At 32.7% G+C, this 18,629-nt stretch overlaps 2 protein-coding genes across 3 annotated transcripts; both read left to right on the forward strand.

Annotated features, from left to right (window-relative positions):
• The first annotated feature begins 561 nt into the window (after window positions 1-561).
• LOC120332560 (protocadherin gamma-C3-like) lies at window positions 562-11,114 on the forward strand. 2 transcript variants are annotated; one of them, XM_039399826.2, is made up of 18 exons: window positions 564-944; window positions 1,653-1,876; window positions 2,207-2,384; window positions 2,775-2,888; window positions 3,399-3,532; window positions 3,825-4,033; window positions 4,479-4,624; window positions 5,023-5,154; window positions 5,224-5,350; window positions 5,988-6,165; window positions 6,251-6,397; window positions 6,473-6,643; window positions 6,930-7,148; window positions 7,807-8,016; window positions 8,210-8,382; window positions 8,904-8,979; window positions 9,082-9,190; window positions 9,911-11,114. In XM_039399826.2, the coding sequence occupies exons 1-18, from the start codon at window positions 830-832 to the stop codon at window positions 10,330-10,332; spliced, it is 3,084 nt and encodes a 1,027-aa protein (XP_039255760.2). In that variant the 5' UTR covers window positions 564-829; the 3' UTR covers window positions 10,333-11,114. The 2 variants fall into 2 exon arrangements, with proteins under 2 accessions (XP_039255762.2, XP_039255760.2); XM_039399828.2 differs by lacking the exon at window positions 6,473-6,643 and having other exon boundaries at window positions 562-944.
• A 1,330-nt stretch (window positions 11,115-12,444) lies between these two features.
• On the forward strand, window positions 12,445-15,912 carry LOC120332849 (uncharacterized). The gene is made up of 6 exons (XM_039400170.2): window positions 12,445-12,603; window positions 12,996-13,185; window positions 13,562-13,686; window positions 14,066-14,276; window positions 15,013-15,233; window positions 15,626-15,912. The coding sequence occupies exons 1-6, from the start codon at window positions 12,525-12,527 to the stop codon at window positions 15,730-15,732; spliced, it is 933 nt and encodes a 310-aa protein (XP_039256104.2). The 5' UTR covers window positions 12,445-12,524; the 3' UTR covers window positions 15,733-15,912.
• The last annotated feature ends 2,717 nt before the right edge of the window (window positions 15,913-18,629 follow it).

The following is an 18,629-nucleotide window of genomic DNA, read 5'->3' on the forward strand; positions in this document are numbered from 1 at the left end:
TGAAATCTAATGACTATGTTGGCACAATGATGCTCCCGGAAAGTGCATAATTGATTTTGTATGTTTTTGGTCGCTTGGTAGCATTTTATTTTGAAAGCAGACATCATCCGCTGTGACGGCTCACTGACACTAAATTTTCTTTTAATCCATTAAAGATATAAATGGATCAATGACAATTCCATTGTTAGATTTGAGGTGAAGTTATACAGAAATAGATAGAGTTATTTAGACTCATTCGTCATTTCTTTATAAAAAGATAAACTATAGAAGAAAGGAGGTATAATGAAGGAAACAACTATACAGCTTAGGAATAAATTATGAGTAACGTTAGCAAACGTCGGGAAGATAATATTAAATGTATGCGATTATTCGTTGTAAAATAGCTATATTTTAATGTACCTCAGTTGTCTGAATATATATGACTAGTATTGGTTTATGATAGATTCGATGATTGATACATCTAATTTTTCTGGACCTTGTTTGTTTCTGGCAAACCAGTCTTGAGTGTGAACTCAGATTATATTAGCTTGGTAAAATAAAGATTAAAATGTCTTAATGTAATTTGACTCGAGTGAAGGTGCAGTCAACGAAAGAGAAATTTGTATACTAATCTAGTCGATACTTATAAAATTAAACGCGATCGCAGCCAGCGAACACACATTTTACCAGACCGCCAATGTCTAGATTGTGTCTCACAACCGCATCGCATCAGAAATGTCGTTGTAAAAAGCACCAATTTGAAGCGAAATTTCATTTTTGCTGAGATGCTTATAAAATAATTTTCATTCATTCGGCATACTTAAAATATTTTTTAGCTTTTTGACAAAATATGTTGTATCAAAAATCAATATTTATACTGTTGGGAATTATGTACATGGGAATTAACGACGTTTTGTCATCGATTATAAAAAGAAAAGTTCACATATCTGAGGAAATTGACGAAGGTGAGAAAATTGTGTCAATATATGTTACATTTACCTAAAGAATATACTCCAAACTAACTGAAACATTATTTTGATTGTGATATAATTCAAAAATAAGTTCAGGTTGAATAAAGTATGGTTTATATTTGCAACAACCCAAATAACTCAGTGTTAGTTTTCATTGTTTACATTTACATGTTTTTTAACATTTAAAACGTTTTTAACATTTAAGTACTAGAGAAATGTCAGTAAATACCATGTTAAGTCATTTGGTTTGCCATATGCAGTGTTGGAAGCTTCCTTTTAATAGTTAAAAGACAAAAGTTTTTTTTCCTGTATCTTCAATCCGATTCATATTGCCCAAAAATGGGCAGCAGATGATTTCCCTACCACCATTCCTATAGAGGGTGAACCCCTTCCCCCAATTATTTTCCCTCCCTAAGTTTGTGGCGTGACACCACATTTTAAATTCTTCACTTGAATAATATAGTATTGGAATATCCAGAAAGTGGCGCATGTACCAGTGCAGATGGTCAGTCAAATACACATCTCATTTTTATGGGTTACAAATAGTTTTTTTCGCTGATAAAAAAAAAGACATTTACCACCCTCCAATCTCGAAAACACCCCTAAAATAAAAATCTGGATAGCATATTGAACGCTGATTTCATTATATATTCAAATATGTCATTCATGCTATGAAATCAATAAATTACGTCGAATTTTTAGGAACCGTAATTGTTGATATTTCTGAAGTTTTGGGACACAATGATAAATCAACAACAAACCGCGAATACAAATTAATATCTCAAGAACTGGCTACGGAAGTACAGGCAATAGATACACAGCAGTGGTTTATAATCGATGAAATTTCTGGAAACGTTGAGACCAATCGTCGTATCGACAGAGATGATTTGTGCAGAAAGAGTAGCACTTGTTTAATTAAAGCCCAGGTAACTGTGTTTCGTTAACACTGTTCATTAATTAACAAACCAACGGAAATTATTTAAAACTTGAAAATATACAAATAAATAATTTAGACATCATTAAACATGTTTTATACTTGTACAATGAAAGTATATTAACGAATGTTTCCATTGTTCTTCATTTACTTAACAATATTACTAAGTTGACCTCCAAAAGCTTGAAACATATCTTGAACTCGCAATATTAACCAAACTTCGAAATTTCAGTATAAGTGGATTGTAAGTGACGTAACAGCGTTAGAAACTGTTGTTTTTTGTAACTATTCATTATCAAACCTTTAAACAATATTTTTCTAGATAGTCGTTCTTCCTTACGAAATCTTTCAAGCTGTTGAATTAGAAATATTCATTGAAGACATCAATGATAACAAACCGATATTTCCAAATGAAATTGTCATTATGAATTTGACTGAAAAGTGGAATCTGAATGAAATTATAAATATTGATGTATACCAGGCTACTGATAACGATATTGGTAATTAAGAATTAGTTGGTTAATTTATTAATTATCCTAGCATTCCATTTATTTTATTCAAATCGTTTCTGTTTGGGCAAGATGTCTTATAGATATCACTCATTTATGTTCCATTGTCAACATATGCATTTTATGCATTCCAATTTGATAAGTAAGTATTGATTTGATTGAATCAAATCAATTAATACACTTAGGTTAAAACTTTTTTTAAATATGATACTTCGGGAGTGACTCATTCTTTATATGCTATATGGTTTTATCATGATATAAACTGAATTTTCCGCTTCAAGTACCGCGGTATCTCAGATTTGAGTAAACCTTGCTTGTGACTTATTTTGTATATGCACTGTCGTTGTAGATAAGTATGCATGATGTGTAATGTATTCTCAGGTAAGAATGCGGCACTTCAATACAAGTTATTTCCGAATCGATTCTTTCGAATAAAATACTTCTTTGACAAAAGCAACTCAACACATTTGGAACTGTACTTGCTACGGAAATTAGGTTTGTTTAATAGTAATCGTGAGATTAAAAAATTATCATTCATTGACTTTGTCTTACGATATCAAGAGTCGATTAATTTTTTTTATATTAATTCAAGTTTAACGACATTTTTTATGTTATGTAACGATAAAACAATAATTTAATAACAAATTTGTGTTTACAAGATAGTATAATATCATTCAGGTAATCCGTATTTGACTGTTGAATTATCATTAATAAGAAGGCAAAGCTCAAAATATATATATTACGTTGGTACCGGTATCGTCTTAAGTTGTTGTTTGATCACTTGAGAAATTGCAAGTTCACAAACCTAGCTGAATTTGAAGTTACTACGGGTCACGGAATCCCACATTGAAAAACTAGGTAATAATTCAAAACGATAATGATACATCAAACCCTTCCATTTGCTCATGTAACTATGTATAAAAGCAACCAAAAAACAACATACCAACAACAGATATCCAAAATTATTATTAGTTCTATTTCATATTCATAAACCATATTCATTAGATTTCGAACAAACACCGAGAATAGAATTGATAGTTGAAGCAATTGATGGTGGAAAGAATGCTACGAAAGGAAGAATGATTCTCATAATCAATGTGCTCGATGCTAATGACAATAACCCAATATTTGAGAAAGAGGTTGGTAAATCTTATATTTAATCAATTTTCTGAAAATATGATTCAACGCAAAATAAAGATTGCAAAGGGGTTAAAGTTACTAAATTCTAAATCTCAAATAATTTTTTTCCAAATCTGCAAACGATATTTTCCGTAACTTTAGAATCTATTCATCATGACCAAGCTGAGAATGTTTTGATATTTCTATTTTATCAACAGTCACTGAATAAAATACCTTTATTACAACGAGACAAATAATTAGTTAAAACATCGTAAGTTCTTCTATGAAAAAACTGCTGGCTTATATTTATAGAAATATTCTGTCATAATCAAAGAGAACGAGCCACCCGGTACCCTTGTAACAGTGGTGCATGCAAACGATTCTGACAGTGACTTATTTGGAGAAGTGCGATACTTTATTTCAAAGAGAAATAGTTTTGCTTCCCTAAATGCCGTGAGAATAGATTCGATAAGCGGGAAAATCACACTGAAAAAACGTCTGGACAGAGAAATATCAGAACAGTTCGTATAATGATATTTTTTTAAATAAGGATTTTATACGATAGTTACAATTCTATGTGATAATAGACCAACAGACTTTTAAAATACTTTATGAACTATGATCTCAAATTTAAAAATATTGCTATAACTTATTTATTGTAGAATACATTATTCCCTAAATTTTTAAATACTTGTATTGCTTTTCTTTTGGGTTTTGATACATTACCTAAGTCATATTTATACCAAGGTAATGTTGGACCTTAATTATGTGTGAAGAATAAAAATGTAATGTGTTTGATGACACACTCATCTTTTGATGCGTCTTCACCAAATAAGATACAATTCGGGCTGCTAAAAGTAAATTTTATTGATACTAATAATTCATGTTCCGACGTAGTTTAGATCAAAGTGACTAGTCACTATGGTTTAGATACATTTCAATTCTAACCATGCTTTTCCAATTTAGATTGAAAATGCGTGTCACAGCCAGAGATATGGATCCTGTAAAACCAAGATCAAGTGAAACTTGGGTTCATATCAAAGTCATTGATGTGAACGACAATAAACCGAAAATTAAAGTTGATTTTGTGTCACAACATGATGGAGACACGGGTAAAATTGGGCTAAAATATGTTAATTCGAATGCAAACTTCTATTATTTATTTGTTCGCTGTGATATATTCCTTAACACTGGGTTGATTAATTTTTTTGCTTTCCGTCTAGTTGTTTGAGGATAGTAATATCTGGTTGGTATAACATATTGTAGGATTTTGTGATATTTACTTAAATATTTTAAACACTGTATGGAAAATTTGTAAAATTACCAGAAACATTAATTTTCTTTCACAGCTGTTTTTGCCTTGGAAATCGTAACGGAGAATCTGCCTCTATAAATATTTATTACTTTTATTTCGAAAAATTCGAATTCAAAATATTCGAATACGCAGAGCAAAATTAAAAATAACGTGGCGGAAAATAAAAAATTATTACTGCTTTTTCTCATTTTACAGTTTACGTACTTGAATCTATTCCAATTCATTCCTACCTTGCAAAAGTCAAATTCAGCGATTCGGATGCAGGGGAAAATGGAATGGTTCATGGTTACATAACATCTAGTTCAGTGGTTGGAAGACAGAAATTTGGTGAATATTTCATGATAAACAACATTCCACTCGATATCATTTTAAACAAATGTGTTCAACTACTTTTAGAAAATGTTGACCAGCGATTTGGAATATCAAAAGACGGATTTGTTGAAACCTTACATTCACTAGATAAAGAGATTTGTGATCATTACGAGGTTATGTTGCATGCTTGTGACGGAGGTTCGCCAAAAAGGTATCTTTTAAAATCCCAAATAAGCAGTTTTGATTATTTTAACAGCTTTATTTTTCTGGAAAAAAATTATCAATAGCAGAAAAATGACAATTACTCGTAAGAGTATAGACGTTTTTATTTGCAATACTGGGTGTAAGAACATAAAACGAGGGTAGTGTCTTTGTTATGTTTTGGAATATTTTAGTAGTTTAAAAAATTGACCATTCGATAAATACTTTCTCGATGTACTCCTGAATCTTTCTAATATATCTTAGAAAGATTTCTGCATATGAATCTGATACTGCCTGTTGCGTAAAGCAAATATCATATATAATATATATGCACGGAGAGATGAAATTAACAACTTAGAATTATTTGCACAGTCTCACGAAAAGTTGTTGTAGGCTTTTTTACTTACTGGTATCGTCTTCTAAATGGTGTCATAATTGCTTACAGCAATATACAGACTACAAGACAAGTTTATTCACGATGCTTACTGCGATTACTCTTGGCTAAACCATTTTGATACGTATACAGCTTTCAGTCAAACAAAAATCATAAAAGCAATACTAATGTATTTCTTGTAGGTACCATGATACTTGTAGGAATAGGTAGATTCCGTTTTTATTTTATCAATTTTCCTTTGAAATCATTACAGCTGTTCTACAAGAACAATTTCTGTTGTGATATTGGATGTCAATGAATGTATTCCAAGAATAGAAAAGCCGATCATACATATAAATATGAAGGAAGATACCTACATAGGCACAACAGTAACTCAGGTAGTCGCCGAAGACTGCGATTCAGTGAACGGCCGAGGATTGATGTTAAATAAAGTGAGAATTTATGATGTATTATAGTTTAAAAGTTTTCAACAAAGCTTGAATTTTGAGAAAAAAATATTCATGGTTTTCACCACAGAGCGGACATGTCGTGCCTTCTCGCAATGGCGAGGTGTCGTATTCTATTATTGATGACGGCGGAGGTAGTCCTTTCATTGTTGGTTCAAAGTCTGGTATAGTACGATTGCTGAAACCTCTAGACAGAGAAAAGAAAACGACTTGGAATGTAAGTGTATCATTTCCTACGCGTATTTGTAATTGTTTTCCAATCAAGAGATTTTGCAAAATTTTATTTTGCCAGTTAAGAATCTCGGTAAAAGATGGCGGCTACCCACCATTACATGAAGTTTCTCACATCAATATAGATGTTGAAGATATCAACGATAATGTGCCCATCTTTGTCAATCCAAGAAAAAATCATTCGACGATTTACTACAATTTATTAGAAAATGGCGAAATTATAAGCATACAGGTACATAAATATTATTACTAGTACAATTATATCGAACATTTTGAAGTCAACCAAATAAATAGTGTTCTTTCAGCAAAAACAATTTTGAAATTGAGTTAAAATATTCTCTTATTCTTTTGGGATTCGAAACACGTCTGTATTTAATGCACGGTCATTGTACATTTCTTCAATATCCTTAGTTATTTCCAGCTTTATATTACAGAAAGACTAAAACAGATAACTGCTTTCAAAATCATTCTCCTTGTGATATTTTGAAGACATCAAATTTTACCTGTTTCTTCTGCAGGCTAACGACCGAGATGCTGGTTTGAATGGTAAAGTTACTTATCATCTCAAAGCTTCATACAGAGTTTATGACAACTTGAATCCGAATAACAAACTACTGCCAAGACATGCTTTTAACTCTCCAATTTTTATATTAAATCCTTCAACTGGTAGCTTGAGAATGAATTTCAGTCATCAAAATCCGGTGGACCTCATTGGAATTCACGAGCTACAAATTCAGGTTTTTGAAAAACACAATATATATATATTTGTTAGGTGATTTGGAAAAATACATATAATATTTCGAAATAATGATAGTTTTTGTGTTGGCATAACATTGGTTATCGACCCTCCCATGTTCACATTCGCAAATTGGAAAGATCTTGATATCTTTGCATTCGGAGCATATTTTATTTAAAGCATATCAAAAACGAAATGGATCTGGGGTGATTTTGTAAAATTGTTGTTTTTCGTAGGGTCGGCGTTGGGCTTTAGAACCAATTTAAATTGTTAATAGTTCACGATAGAAAAAGTGATATATTGCGCCACCAGGTGTCATTCTGTCATGCTTGTCCTTCAGCAAATTTGTTTCTCAGCTGAGACCTCACCAGTAACGATGTGAGACTTTTGTCTTCACATACCTAATCATTGCTCGATAGTTTTTATTCTACTCATAAGATTTATAATACATTTTCAATCCACCACCCTGCCACCATTTTTTGCAAATTACGCAAGCGTTTTATTGAGAAAATCAATCAATTCAAAAAAATTTGTAACTGTTTTTTCTTCCTATTCAGATCGAATTTTCAAAAAGTATTATTGTGTGGAAGTAATAATACATTTTGTATCTTTATTTCAAAAATACTGGAATCAGTTACCTATATATTTCGTTAATTAAGGCAAAAGATGTCGGTAACCCGCCAATGATCAGCACTCTCTTTCTTCAAATAGCAGTTAGCAACAAAAGTCCTGTCAAAGAAGATTTAACGACTAAAACACAACCAAAAGAAACAAAGCTATTTGCTCTTATACTTTCAATAACATGTGGAATGCTGTTTACGGTTTTAATTGTTTTCATCGTAATATTCAAATGTAGATTAATAGAGCAGGTAAAGTGGTAGCTAAATTGCTTTACAGAATATTTATTAAGGGGTGCTTGACTTATAATACTTAAACACGTAACAGAGTATATAACCAAGCTACCAGCACCAAATATCTTTATCCGAAATCAAACCTTTGGACTAAAGGACATGTAATTTATTTTGTTTTTTTTACTTTATATCCATTTGTTTTTTGACCCAGAGCACTGAGCCTGAAAACAAACATCAAGGTAACGTGACGTTACCAAAATTTTATAATGAACAATCGGTTCATTCGGAACGAAATGATTCGGTACATGGATACTCAGTACATGAATCACAATACATGGAATTTCCAAGAAATGAGAATATTACTTCAAATGGCGACTATTTGGAGTAATAAATTTAATTTGCTGTATTATATTCCTAAGCTTGTATTTCAGTTTAGCAAATATCAATCGATCCCCAAATCATATTAAAATTAAACTTTCCAAGAATGACAACAAATTGGTAAAGCATAGGAAATCTGAAACATCATTGTTTATTGAATACGCTTTAACATTGTACATATATAATTTACTTTCAACTAACTCTGAAAGTTAACTCTAACTCTAAAAGTTCAAAAATATTACTAGTGTTTTGAGGATGGTACATACTCTTATGCAAACGTGATACTCTTTTCTGGCAAATATGCAGACTGATTTTATAAAATTAGCAACATTGGAACCAACAATTGAACTTTTTAAGATTATAGTGTTGTAAAGTTTATATTGAACTCACTGGAGCTATTTTATTGAATGGTGTGATTTTGGTAATAATTCCTAGCTCGTAGAAACGAATATAGCCTACAGCAGTAGATTTTTGTCTAGTATACTCATGTGAAATTGTCTTGAAAATAACTAACTATACTTTACCAGGCGCAACCAACGAGTAGGAATGATAGAAAAACAGACATCCTGCGACTCTCAAGATCAAAATTTTCTGCTGTCTACAGTAAGCTATATTTCTTATTGCTCTTAGAAATCAAAAATCCTTTTAGTGATCATCATTTATACACATAATTAATAAATAAATAATTGATTTTCCAACATTTAGCCCAGGCGTATAGATCTGGCGATTTCTCCACACTCTGATGCGGACAGTGGAAGAGGTGACAGTGACATCGACGCTGCCGTTTGTAATGTTTTTGATTCTAGTGGTAAAGGTACTGCCAAAAAAAAATTTCCGAACTACGTATTTTATAAATTGATTCAATATTGGATGCACATCAATTGAAAAATAAAAATAAATAACAAGACCTGAGTCATTTGATACATATATATTCTAAGGAGAACACAACTTTTGTGTCGGGTCCTGGATTACGAGGCTTTTCCATGGGAAACGCCCCATGATTTTCGGGGAAATTATGGTAAAACATCTCGTAATGGATTTCGTGTCCATATATTTGAGTATAGTTCTCTTGTTAGTTATAAAGTGCAAACTATATTCAGCTTTAACAATATACTTCGTGAAGGAGCTGATGAATACATGTATAATAGTTATGAATAAGGAGTTCACAAAGTCCGTAAATTTTGTTGTTTTACATGTCTATTTGTACATGCAGTCCTATTTAGTAAACGCTAAACCTAGATTTAACAATTTTTATTGAATTTTATTCTAATGGAAATCATATGGGATGGGACAGAAAAATATGTCCCATGGACAAGCCTGTAGATCACGTGTCCTGAATTACTGAAACCTTTGCGTACAATCATACACAAACAGATGTGCAAGTGTGATGAATAAATTTATTCGCGTGCGTTAAAGGAATTGAGTAATTTATGGGTTCTGTTTGGGGTAAACTTGTAATTAGGCTTCCAAATATAACTTTTTTGCTCAAAATTCTTATTAGTATGTATGTTTATCACGTGAATTAACTTTTTAGAATTCCGAGATAACCGTAGGCATCCGAAACATCATCCAAGACCTTCGCTACTCAATATACAGCACCGGGCTATAATAAGCGAAGATAATATGGGAACTTCCACAATGGAACGAAAATCAATATGTGATGATATAGACACAAGGGAATCTTCACAATCGTCGGAATGTAACCGCGACCCATTAGTAGATTCACTTCCAAATTCTGCAAAATGTATGAGGATTGGTAGTAGATTTTCAAATTGTGGGAGTGAAGATGGCTTTAAAGCTGGATGTACATTTTCAAAATACACTAGAAGTAATTCGATGGATTTAGCAATGAGACATTCTCAAAATAAATCTGCATTTGTTGAATTACCCGATGATGATGAAATTATGCAGTCAGACAAAGAAGAGTCGGAAAGTGGAACTGAACTGCAAATATAGACGTCATACAATGAGAGTGTTATTGAGCTGCGCTAATGTAGTGGTTTCTGAGAAATTCCCAGATATGGGTTTGCATTCGGATCTACAAATAAATAACCAATGCCTATATCGGATTATCTGGTTTTTCTATTCATTCTCGAAAACACAATTTCTTCAAATTTCATACCAAAACATGTTGAATAAGGTAACAATTTAACAATTTTCTAAGATGCTATTTATTACTACTTCATATCCTGCTAATATCAATATTTGATAGATGAATTTTATTTTCATGCTGTTACTTCTCAATAAAGGATACGCAAATGTTTGAAAATAAAACTGCGAGTGTTTCCCACAATTTCCAGTTCATTAGGTTTAGAAAATTCGAGGATAAATGACTTCAGGTGGGCCAAATGAACTAGCAATTAAATCGCTAGACTTAGCTAACTCGTTGGCATCGCAAATTACATACTTCTGGTTAAAATCCAATACCAGTCCTCTCGCATAAAGTGTAATAAATTAGGCGGCAATGCCTTATCTGAAGATCCCAAAAAATAAAAGCTAGTTAGTTACATGTCAATAGATCTAAGTGGTTAATTTTACAGCGCCTTGTTTATAGCGAAAAGCATCGAGCTTTATATTATCTCTAGGTTCATGAAATCTGTTGCTTTATGCTAAAATTTGCTTGCTTATGACCGATGAACTTACCGCGTGAACTTTGCGCCGCACGTGAAGTGAAGACTACAGGTACGCCATTTGAGCATTTCTTTATATTCAAATAATTATTCAGTTACTGAATGTTTTCCAAACATGTAAATCGTTATGATTATAATCATCCAACTAAATCGATCATGCTTCCTTATATAAATATGTGTAGACACATTACTTATCTGTATTCAATGGTCGGTATATCTATACATCATGTTTGATTTATTAATGTTTGCGTGGACAATGCAGTTTTAGCAGTATCAGTTGTTATAATGAAATCATAATACTTCGAAGCGTTGCTCGTCGTGTTTCCGGCGTGATTTCCAGTATCCTGTTTATTTCAGATTAAGTTAAATTAAATATGATTCCATTGTATAATAATATTTATGGCAACTATGTGGGAATTCTTCCCGTTGTAGGATAGAGTGGAGAAACATGTCGGGTTGTGCACTGTTTAATTAATGTGGTATTCAAATTTTCCCCAAATATGTTCTTTTACAATTTTCAAGGATTTGGGGGTACAGGGTGAGGTTATAAGTCTATATCCAAATAATTTAGAGATCCATGTAAAGGTTTACCTATAAGACAAATTCCAAGAACTATCCGGATTGTGAGAAGATCACCGACTATTTTAATGTTCAGATTGTTCGGAAGTTTTAGTTCAAGTACTCCAGATTTAATTAATGAAAATTAAAAGGATATAAATCGGTTCAGACCTCTCAAGTTAGGCCATGGCTCAAATAAAATGTGAATCTAAGTTTGAAATGAACAAAATAGTTTTGGATTCCATCATTATTGCAGGTTAATTCTGCTATAGAACAAGTGATTCACGATTGATTAAATTTATATTCAAACTTTATTTATTCTGCTTCGAGTCAATATGTACTTTTTATTTGGCGTGGTAGCTCAAAGATGAGCTTTTAAATCTTTTGCCGATTTTGTCTAAAAACGCGTGTTAATAATTCCGTACAAAGGCAAATGTGTAATTTTCCTATTGTGATGTAACTAGTGAGCAGCGATTGGATTGTTGTCAAATGGGCATAGTTAAAATCCCAACGATAATGATGAAATTCAAAATTTGGAGAACGGGTTCCCTTTTGTGTTGAACTCACTAGCAACGGGTTCGCTCATACCGAAAAATCATGCCTAAAATCTAAAACAATACTAAAACGTAACATGATAAAACCAACTTAAACGTCATATTCACTTATTTATGTAGCTAATTAACCTAAATTAACACACGCTTTATATAAATCTAATACATGACTTTCAAAATACCAAATATAGGAAATGTAGCTTGTCATCTTATTTGTACTTCTTACCAAATACTTGTAAACGCATAGTCGTTTACTCACAGAGAAAATTGTAAGGGTGCATTTAAAAACTGCTAACTATTTAATATTGTTTCTCTACAAATGTAAATTTTGTTATTCAAATTCACGACATGAAACTAATTTGTGTTTTAGTTTAACGAAACAACTTAGGTGAACAATTAGACAAAACTCATGCTCTATGTAATGGCGTCAAAGAGAAATAGTTTGGTGTTATGTGCTTTACTTTATGCATCGTTCATCACAGCTGACGGTAATGTACTCCTAGTTTTGCTTGTGTTTAATTCTAGTGTATTTGATAGACTTGTATATAAATAACATAAAATTAAATTTAACATTTCACTTGTTTAATTTTATAATGAAAACTTGGTGGTATAAAGTTAATGAATGATCAGACTGGAATCAAAACGTTGAGTAGTGCATGTGGGTAGTGAGTTTTGTAATATATTGACACATCTTTATTTTTACCAATATCAATTTTAAATTGATTACAAATATTGCTTATTTGAGAAAATGTGAGCAAAATATATGTGAGTCATCATAAATGAAGGCGTGGTGTGCGCGTAGGCTGATTACGGCTCAATGAGACGTTAAGTTGGTACCAAATTTTAATTTTTTTCGAGTGATGTATAACATTGTGACCAGGTTGCCAAGGCGGATCAAGAAGAAAAAGATCTGTAGCGGAAGCTCCAGAGGTCAATAGCGAACTTTCAGATTTCTTCACCACCTGTTTGCACCCGATCGTTTCTTTACTTTTCCCTTCAACTAGAAGTGTCGTGGATTTTTCAATTCGAGATACCATATGGTATAGAGAAGTTGAATCTAATTTGTGCACGTAAGTTGCTATTCTGCATCGTATTATTGTCGCATTGTATTCTACATTCTCTTGTATTATAGTAATTGTGAACAATGTTACCTATGTTTTTTATGATAGAATATCAGCTGGTAGCTGATTAGTTTTTATTTCTGGAAGTCGAGAATCTCGTGAAATTTAAATGCAAACAGAATCTCCAGACGGCCATTAGTCCTAATCACAGTTTATCGCGATTCTAAGTGTTTAGTGTGGATTTCATAAACAAAAATAGATTTTTTGCAATAATATCTGGTAACGCACAACATTCCAATACAAGAATATAATTCAATAAATGACAGTTCCGACTATTGCGGGCATTCTAGTAATTTTTGATACATTAGAAGCTTCTGTTTTTCAGCGGATCCGCCGATGTTCATGAATGCTGGATTGGTGCTGTGTTGTTTTTGATAGACACGGGATCGGTGCTTTATGAACCTACAAAACAATGTATATGTGATTGGGCGGACGACTGCCCCAGAGAAGGTTTGTTATGGTTTGGATTGTTTTTCTGTAATCAAATTACCAAATCGCATTCATTCCTAGAACGTAAACAGCTAGATTCCCGTCTGATTCATATACTTCCTTTATTGAATAGAAGCTGAAACCCATTCAGGATACAAGTGAGGTCTCAGTAATACGTCGAAAACATTGTATAGAAAGTATATAAGGTATATTACCTGGACGCCGTTTTCGAAAAATTGAGCAAAACCTGCATGAACTATGACAAAAAGTAAATAAAACAGCTTTTTGTTTTCGATTTTTAAATATAAATTTCATTGAGCTATATTATCCATAAATTATTAGCATAAAATGACTAACGGAATAAGTATATACTGTATATTAATTGTAATATTTTTTAAAGTCGCTGCCGCATACCGAAGGAAGCGTCAGGCTTGTGTTAGTGCTGCGCCCAGTCAACACTTTCTTCTGACGGAGGTTGATTTGGCATTTTCTGAATGCATCGATAATGATCTGGAAAATGATGCTGCTCTTCTTATCTCATACCCATCACTCAACCACTATGACGGAGAATCGGTTTCACTGTTTCTAGTTGGGCATTATTCGTATTGCAGGTGGGTTTTAAAAAATTCTCAGTAGTTCAAAAATGGTATATTTTTGATTAATGACATGAAAAAATATGTAATAAATCGATATTCGTCTTATTCATAATTCAAACGAATTTAAAATTATTAGAAAAAGTAATGTAATATGTAATAAATCGATATTGGTAATATTCATATTTCAAATGAATCAAAAATTATTACTGACTGCTCTGTGCAACACCATTTTTGTCTAAATTATTTCGAATTAGTGACACCCCAAAATTGAAGATAAATGATATTAATGTTTATTAATTTTGGATTTGTGAAACTGAAGGGCATTTTTCTCAAATCGATTTTTTGTTGGAAATATTGTCATAAAACGTTAATTATAATATAGCCTGGTTCTATAACTATGTGTTTTTGATATTCCACAGATGTATTCCTTATATTCTATGTAAGAAATCTTGAAAACAATAATAGAAAAACATGTTGAATACCCTTTTCAAATCATGAAGACTTGGAATTATTCCGAAGATGTCTTTTACCAGATTTCCAACTTCTGGTCGAAATCCATTTTGCGAATAAGCCTCCATATGTATTCACCCATTTCTCGCTCATTGTACTGTCGTTGGTAACGGACATTTGCAATCCAATATGCCGTGATAGTACATAAAACTGCAAATTTTGATTGCAACAGTTACATTAATATTTGTCTGGGAACAGTTATAGGATTCTATTTAAATAAAATGTTTTTGTAAATTTGCAGACCGACAGTCATTTCCAGCTCCAGTTTTGATTTCACAAATGTTGATGAATTTACACAGAACAGCCTTCCCACCTTATGCCCTCGTTCTGGTGCTAATGCAGCTTGGAGAAACAATCTTGTTGACACTATGAGTGAAGTTACAAGACAGGACAGTCCAGTGTGGGACTCGTATACAGTTTGTGCATCGCAACTTGCGTCACAAGGTGACGTGGCATTTGTAGGCAAGTTCAAAGAACATAATATATCTTCAGTTACAATTACTCATGCACAGAACCATTCTAGCTTGTATAATTTTGTTTATTTTGACTAAAATTCATTGACTTCGAGTTAGAAGTTATTCTATTAACAACAAATAAAAATAACCAAGAATTGCACATAACGAAAGATGTTGTTGGACTATTCTATAAGCTACTGAGATTTTTATTTCTCGAAATAATCCCATATGTGGAATTCAAACTCATTTTCGTTTTGTAGTTCAAAACAGACAGTCACAATTTATGTTTAATTTGTGTATGATAATACGCAACTCCATACTAGACAGGTATGTTTTCCATCAGAATTAAAAATGATCAAACAAACAGTTAATCACCGCCAGTCTGTATACATTTTCTAGGTAACGGACCATGTAATGATCAATTTGCTGGCTGTGAGGAATCGAAGTGTTACATAAGAAGAATTATGTACATCGAATGCCGAAAGACATGTGCAGCATGTACTTGAAAAGCATACATATATTCTTGGATGACCTCTAAATTATTATTCATTTATTTGTACACAAGCACGTTATTTTTTACGTATAATTTTACCAAAACACAAATTTGATACTATATGTATGGTATATTCTTTGACTATCTATATTTCGGCTTGTAGCATATATTAAATAAATAATTATAACATGGATTACCGTATTTTTTTCTTTTTCATTCTCTGATATCAGCTAAGAAAAAGTTCAATAAATCACGTTTGGTTTAGTATTTTCTAATGTTCTGTCGTATATATACTATACTATAGATCATTTCAGTCCTCCCATAAGAAACATATAATAATTGAGGGACTTATACATTTTTGCAAGCTATAACTTTTACTTAACAGTAATTTTATTGGGACTAAATATTGTACTATACAAAAGGATTGAATCGAGGGCATTGATTTTAAAATACATCTCTATTGAGATATTACCTGGCACTTGCTTGTGTAAGTTTACGCTATTACACAACTGAGATTTATCCACTGATAACGAATAAAGCTTTAGTTATGAGGGGATGTCAAGCACAACACTACTATTGTACTATACAAAAGGATTGAATCGAGGGCATTGATTTTAAAATACATCTCTATTGAGATATTACCTGGCACTTGCTTGTGTAAGTTTACGCTATTACACAACTGAGATTTATCCACTGATAACGAATAAAGCTTTAGTTATGAGGGGATGTCAAGCACAACACCAGGCGAGGATAATAAATTCACAATTGTTACTGTATTGATATTACAGACTGGGGTCATATGATGTGTAACTTTAAGGGTTCAGATTTGATATACATGAAAGAGATATCAGAGCCAAGTTGACTTTGTATGTTTGTCATTTGTACAGTTCATGTTCTTTTCCCAGTTAAATTGAAACTAATTTGGAATTTTTTTTAAATAGGTGAACATTTATCACGTATATATTATGCGTTGTATCACGTTTACCGTGGACACAATGCGTTCCATTGTATCACGTAGATTGGGTAGGTAGGCCTAAAACGTTATGGCGTAAACCGCGGATGTCATTTGTACTATTTTGGCATGTTCACTCCTTTTACATCGTGTATAAGGCAGGTATTATGAATACCATTTGTACTGCATATACTTTGTACAATGCACGTAGCATGTGCAGCATACAAACTACTTCTGCTCCATACAATCTGTGATTTACTCACACCATGTAGACATATATGGATGCAAATGATTTTTCTCTTTCCCTCCGATAACTAGGTTATCTCCAGTTTTTCTCCAGGATATGATATTTTAGTCCATGAGTGGAAATTCAGCCGTACGTAGAAAACATTTTGATCGTAGCAAAAAAGCTGGTGTGGCATTAGCTCCAAAGTTGAACAAATCAGATATAAAGGTAATATTAGTAATAGTGGCAGCTATTTTATAAATTGTTAACTAATAGAGTTTTTATCAAATTTGCTGGAAAACATAGTCTTTTTGAAAATAGATATTATGATTAGGGTGTAGCTCGGATAGTGAGGCAGATAGTACTAAAATTTTTCTCAAAAAACTCAAATCGACAAATGTCATGCCTTGTTAACGACCTCGGGTAGATCTGCAGGCTGGAATGGACTCACTTTTTGCGCTATATTTATTTATCTCAATGATTGATTCCGAATCCCAAAGGGGAAATAACCACTGTTGCGAGCACAATCCGAAAGTTGGTTCAACGGTGACCGTACATTTGAACCCATGTACATTTGAACCCATGCGTATATCCACGGGTTCAATCTATATTCGGGTGCTAAAACCCATGGGTTAGGGTTAGTATGGGTTTAACTATCCGTGAAACAAAAAAAATTCCATAGGTGCAATAGCATACAGGTGAAATTGTCATGGGTTCAAATGTACGTGGGTTCAAATGTAATGGAACCGGTTCAACCAATGCGTAAACGTCAAACGCGAGTGATTCACATCAAAAAGCTAAGTGACATTTAAGCTTTGTGATTAGAACAAGAGAGAAATTCTGAAATATATGGACACGAAAGCCAAAACGAATAATGTCAAATCATTCACAGTACCGGTCCGGTATTTCTACCTTAATAAAAAAGTCCCGATATCGCTGAGCACGAAATCACTAAAATTCGATGGCGCAACCTATAAACGGTGCAAAGTTTTTATTTTGATGATGGCATTACACAAAACTATGAAGTAAAAGACAAATTCTATAAAGCCCACAAAATTATTTGAAATGAATGAAAGTAATAGTCTTCTAACGACGATATTAAGCTTTGGCCAATGAAAGATTTGACCACAAAAACAATAATAGCGATAGGAAAGATACCAATAAGAATACTGACAACAACAACATAATTCTATTAATAATCACAAACTAATCCACTTTGTGTCTAATAATTTTTCACCCAAACTATAGGTAAAATACTTTTTAGCATTTGGAGCATGTGGATCTTCTAAAATCAAAAAAACAACTTTTGCCCGTTGCAGACGCAAGCATGCATTATTGCATTCATATAAAAAGCCACCCCTAACTTACTAATGAGGTTTAAGTAGACCCGTTCACGCCATGATGGTGTCATGGGATACCTTTTGCGCGAGACTTATTGCTCTTCGAGTCAACATTATCTACAAAACGAGGCTTTAACGTAAAATAAATTTTTGCCAAGCTATTTGCTGAACATCGACTTTTTTGTTTCTTCCGCAACAATGGCTAATCAGCAAGCTGGTAATTATGACGTAACATTTACTATGTTAGCAGTTTTCAGGCATGGTTGTAAACGTAAAGTCTGTGACTGGTTTTGGTGGTCTTGGGTATGCTCTTTATTTTCATTTGGTCTCATTTCGTCGGAGGTTCCAAGATGGAAAATTAAACCCTTTGGCAATATTTAACAACACGGAAT

Source organism: Styela clava, chromosome 13 (assembly GCF_964204865.1).
Source record: "Styela clava chromosome 13, kaStyClav1.hap1.2, whole genome shotgun sequence".
NCBI lineage: Eukaryota > Metazoa > Chordata > Ascidiacea > Stolidobranchia > Styelidae > Styela > Styela clava.

Excerpts from the sequence above, each read along its gene's own strand:
- LOC120332849 (XM_039400170.2), top strand. The coding sequence starts at position 12,525 with ATGCTCTATGTAATGGCGTCAAAGAGAAATAGTTTGGTGTTATGTGCT. Across the intron at positions 13,186-13,561 it reads GTTGAATCTAATTTGTGCAC|CGGATCCGCCGATGTTCATG; the intron begins GTAAGTTGCTAT and ends TCTGTTTTTCAG. Across the intron at positions 15,234-15,625 it reads AGGTGACGTGGCATTTGTAG|GTAACGGACCATGTAATGAT; the intron begins GCAAGTTCAAAG and ends TACATTTTCTAG.
- LOC120332560 (XM_039399826.2), top strand. The coding sequence starts at position 830 with ATGTTGTATCAAAAATCAATATTTATACTGTTGGGAATTATGTACATG. Across the intron at positions 4,034-4,478 it reads GACAGAGAAATATCAGAACA|ATTGAAAATGCGTGTCACAG; the intron begins GTTCGTATAATG and ends TTTCCAATTTAG. Across the intron at positions 8,017-8,209 it reads AATGTAGATTAATAGAGCAG|AGCACTGAGCCTGAAAACAA; the intron begins GTAAAGTGGTAG and ends TTTTTGACCCAG.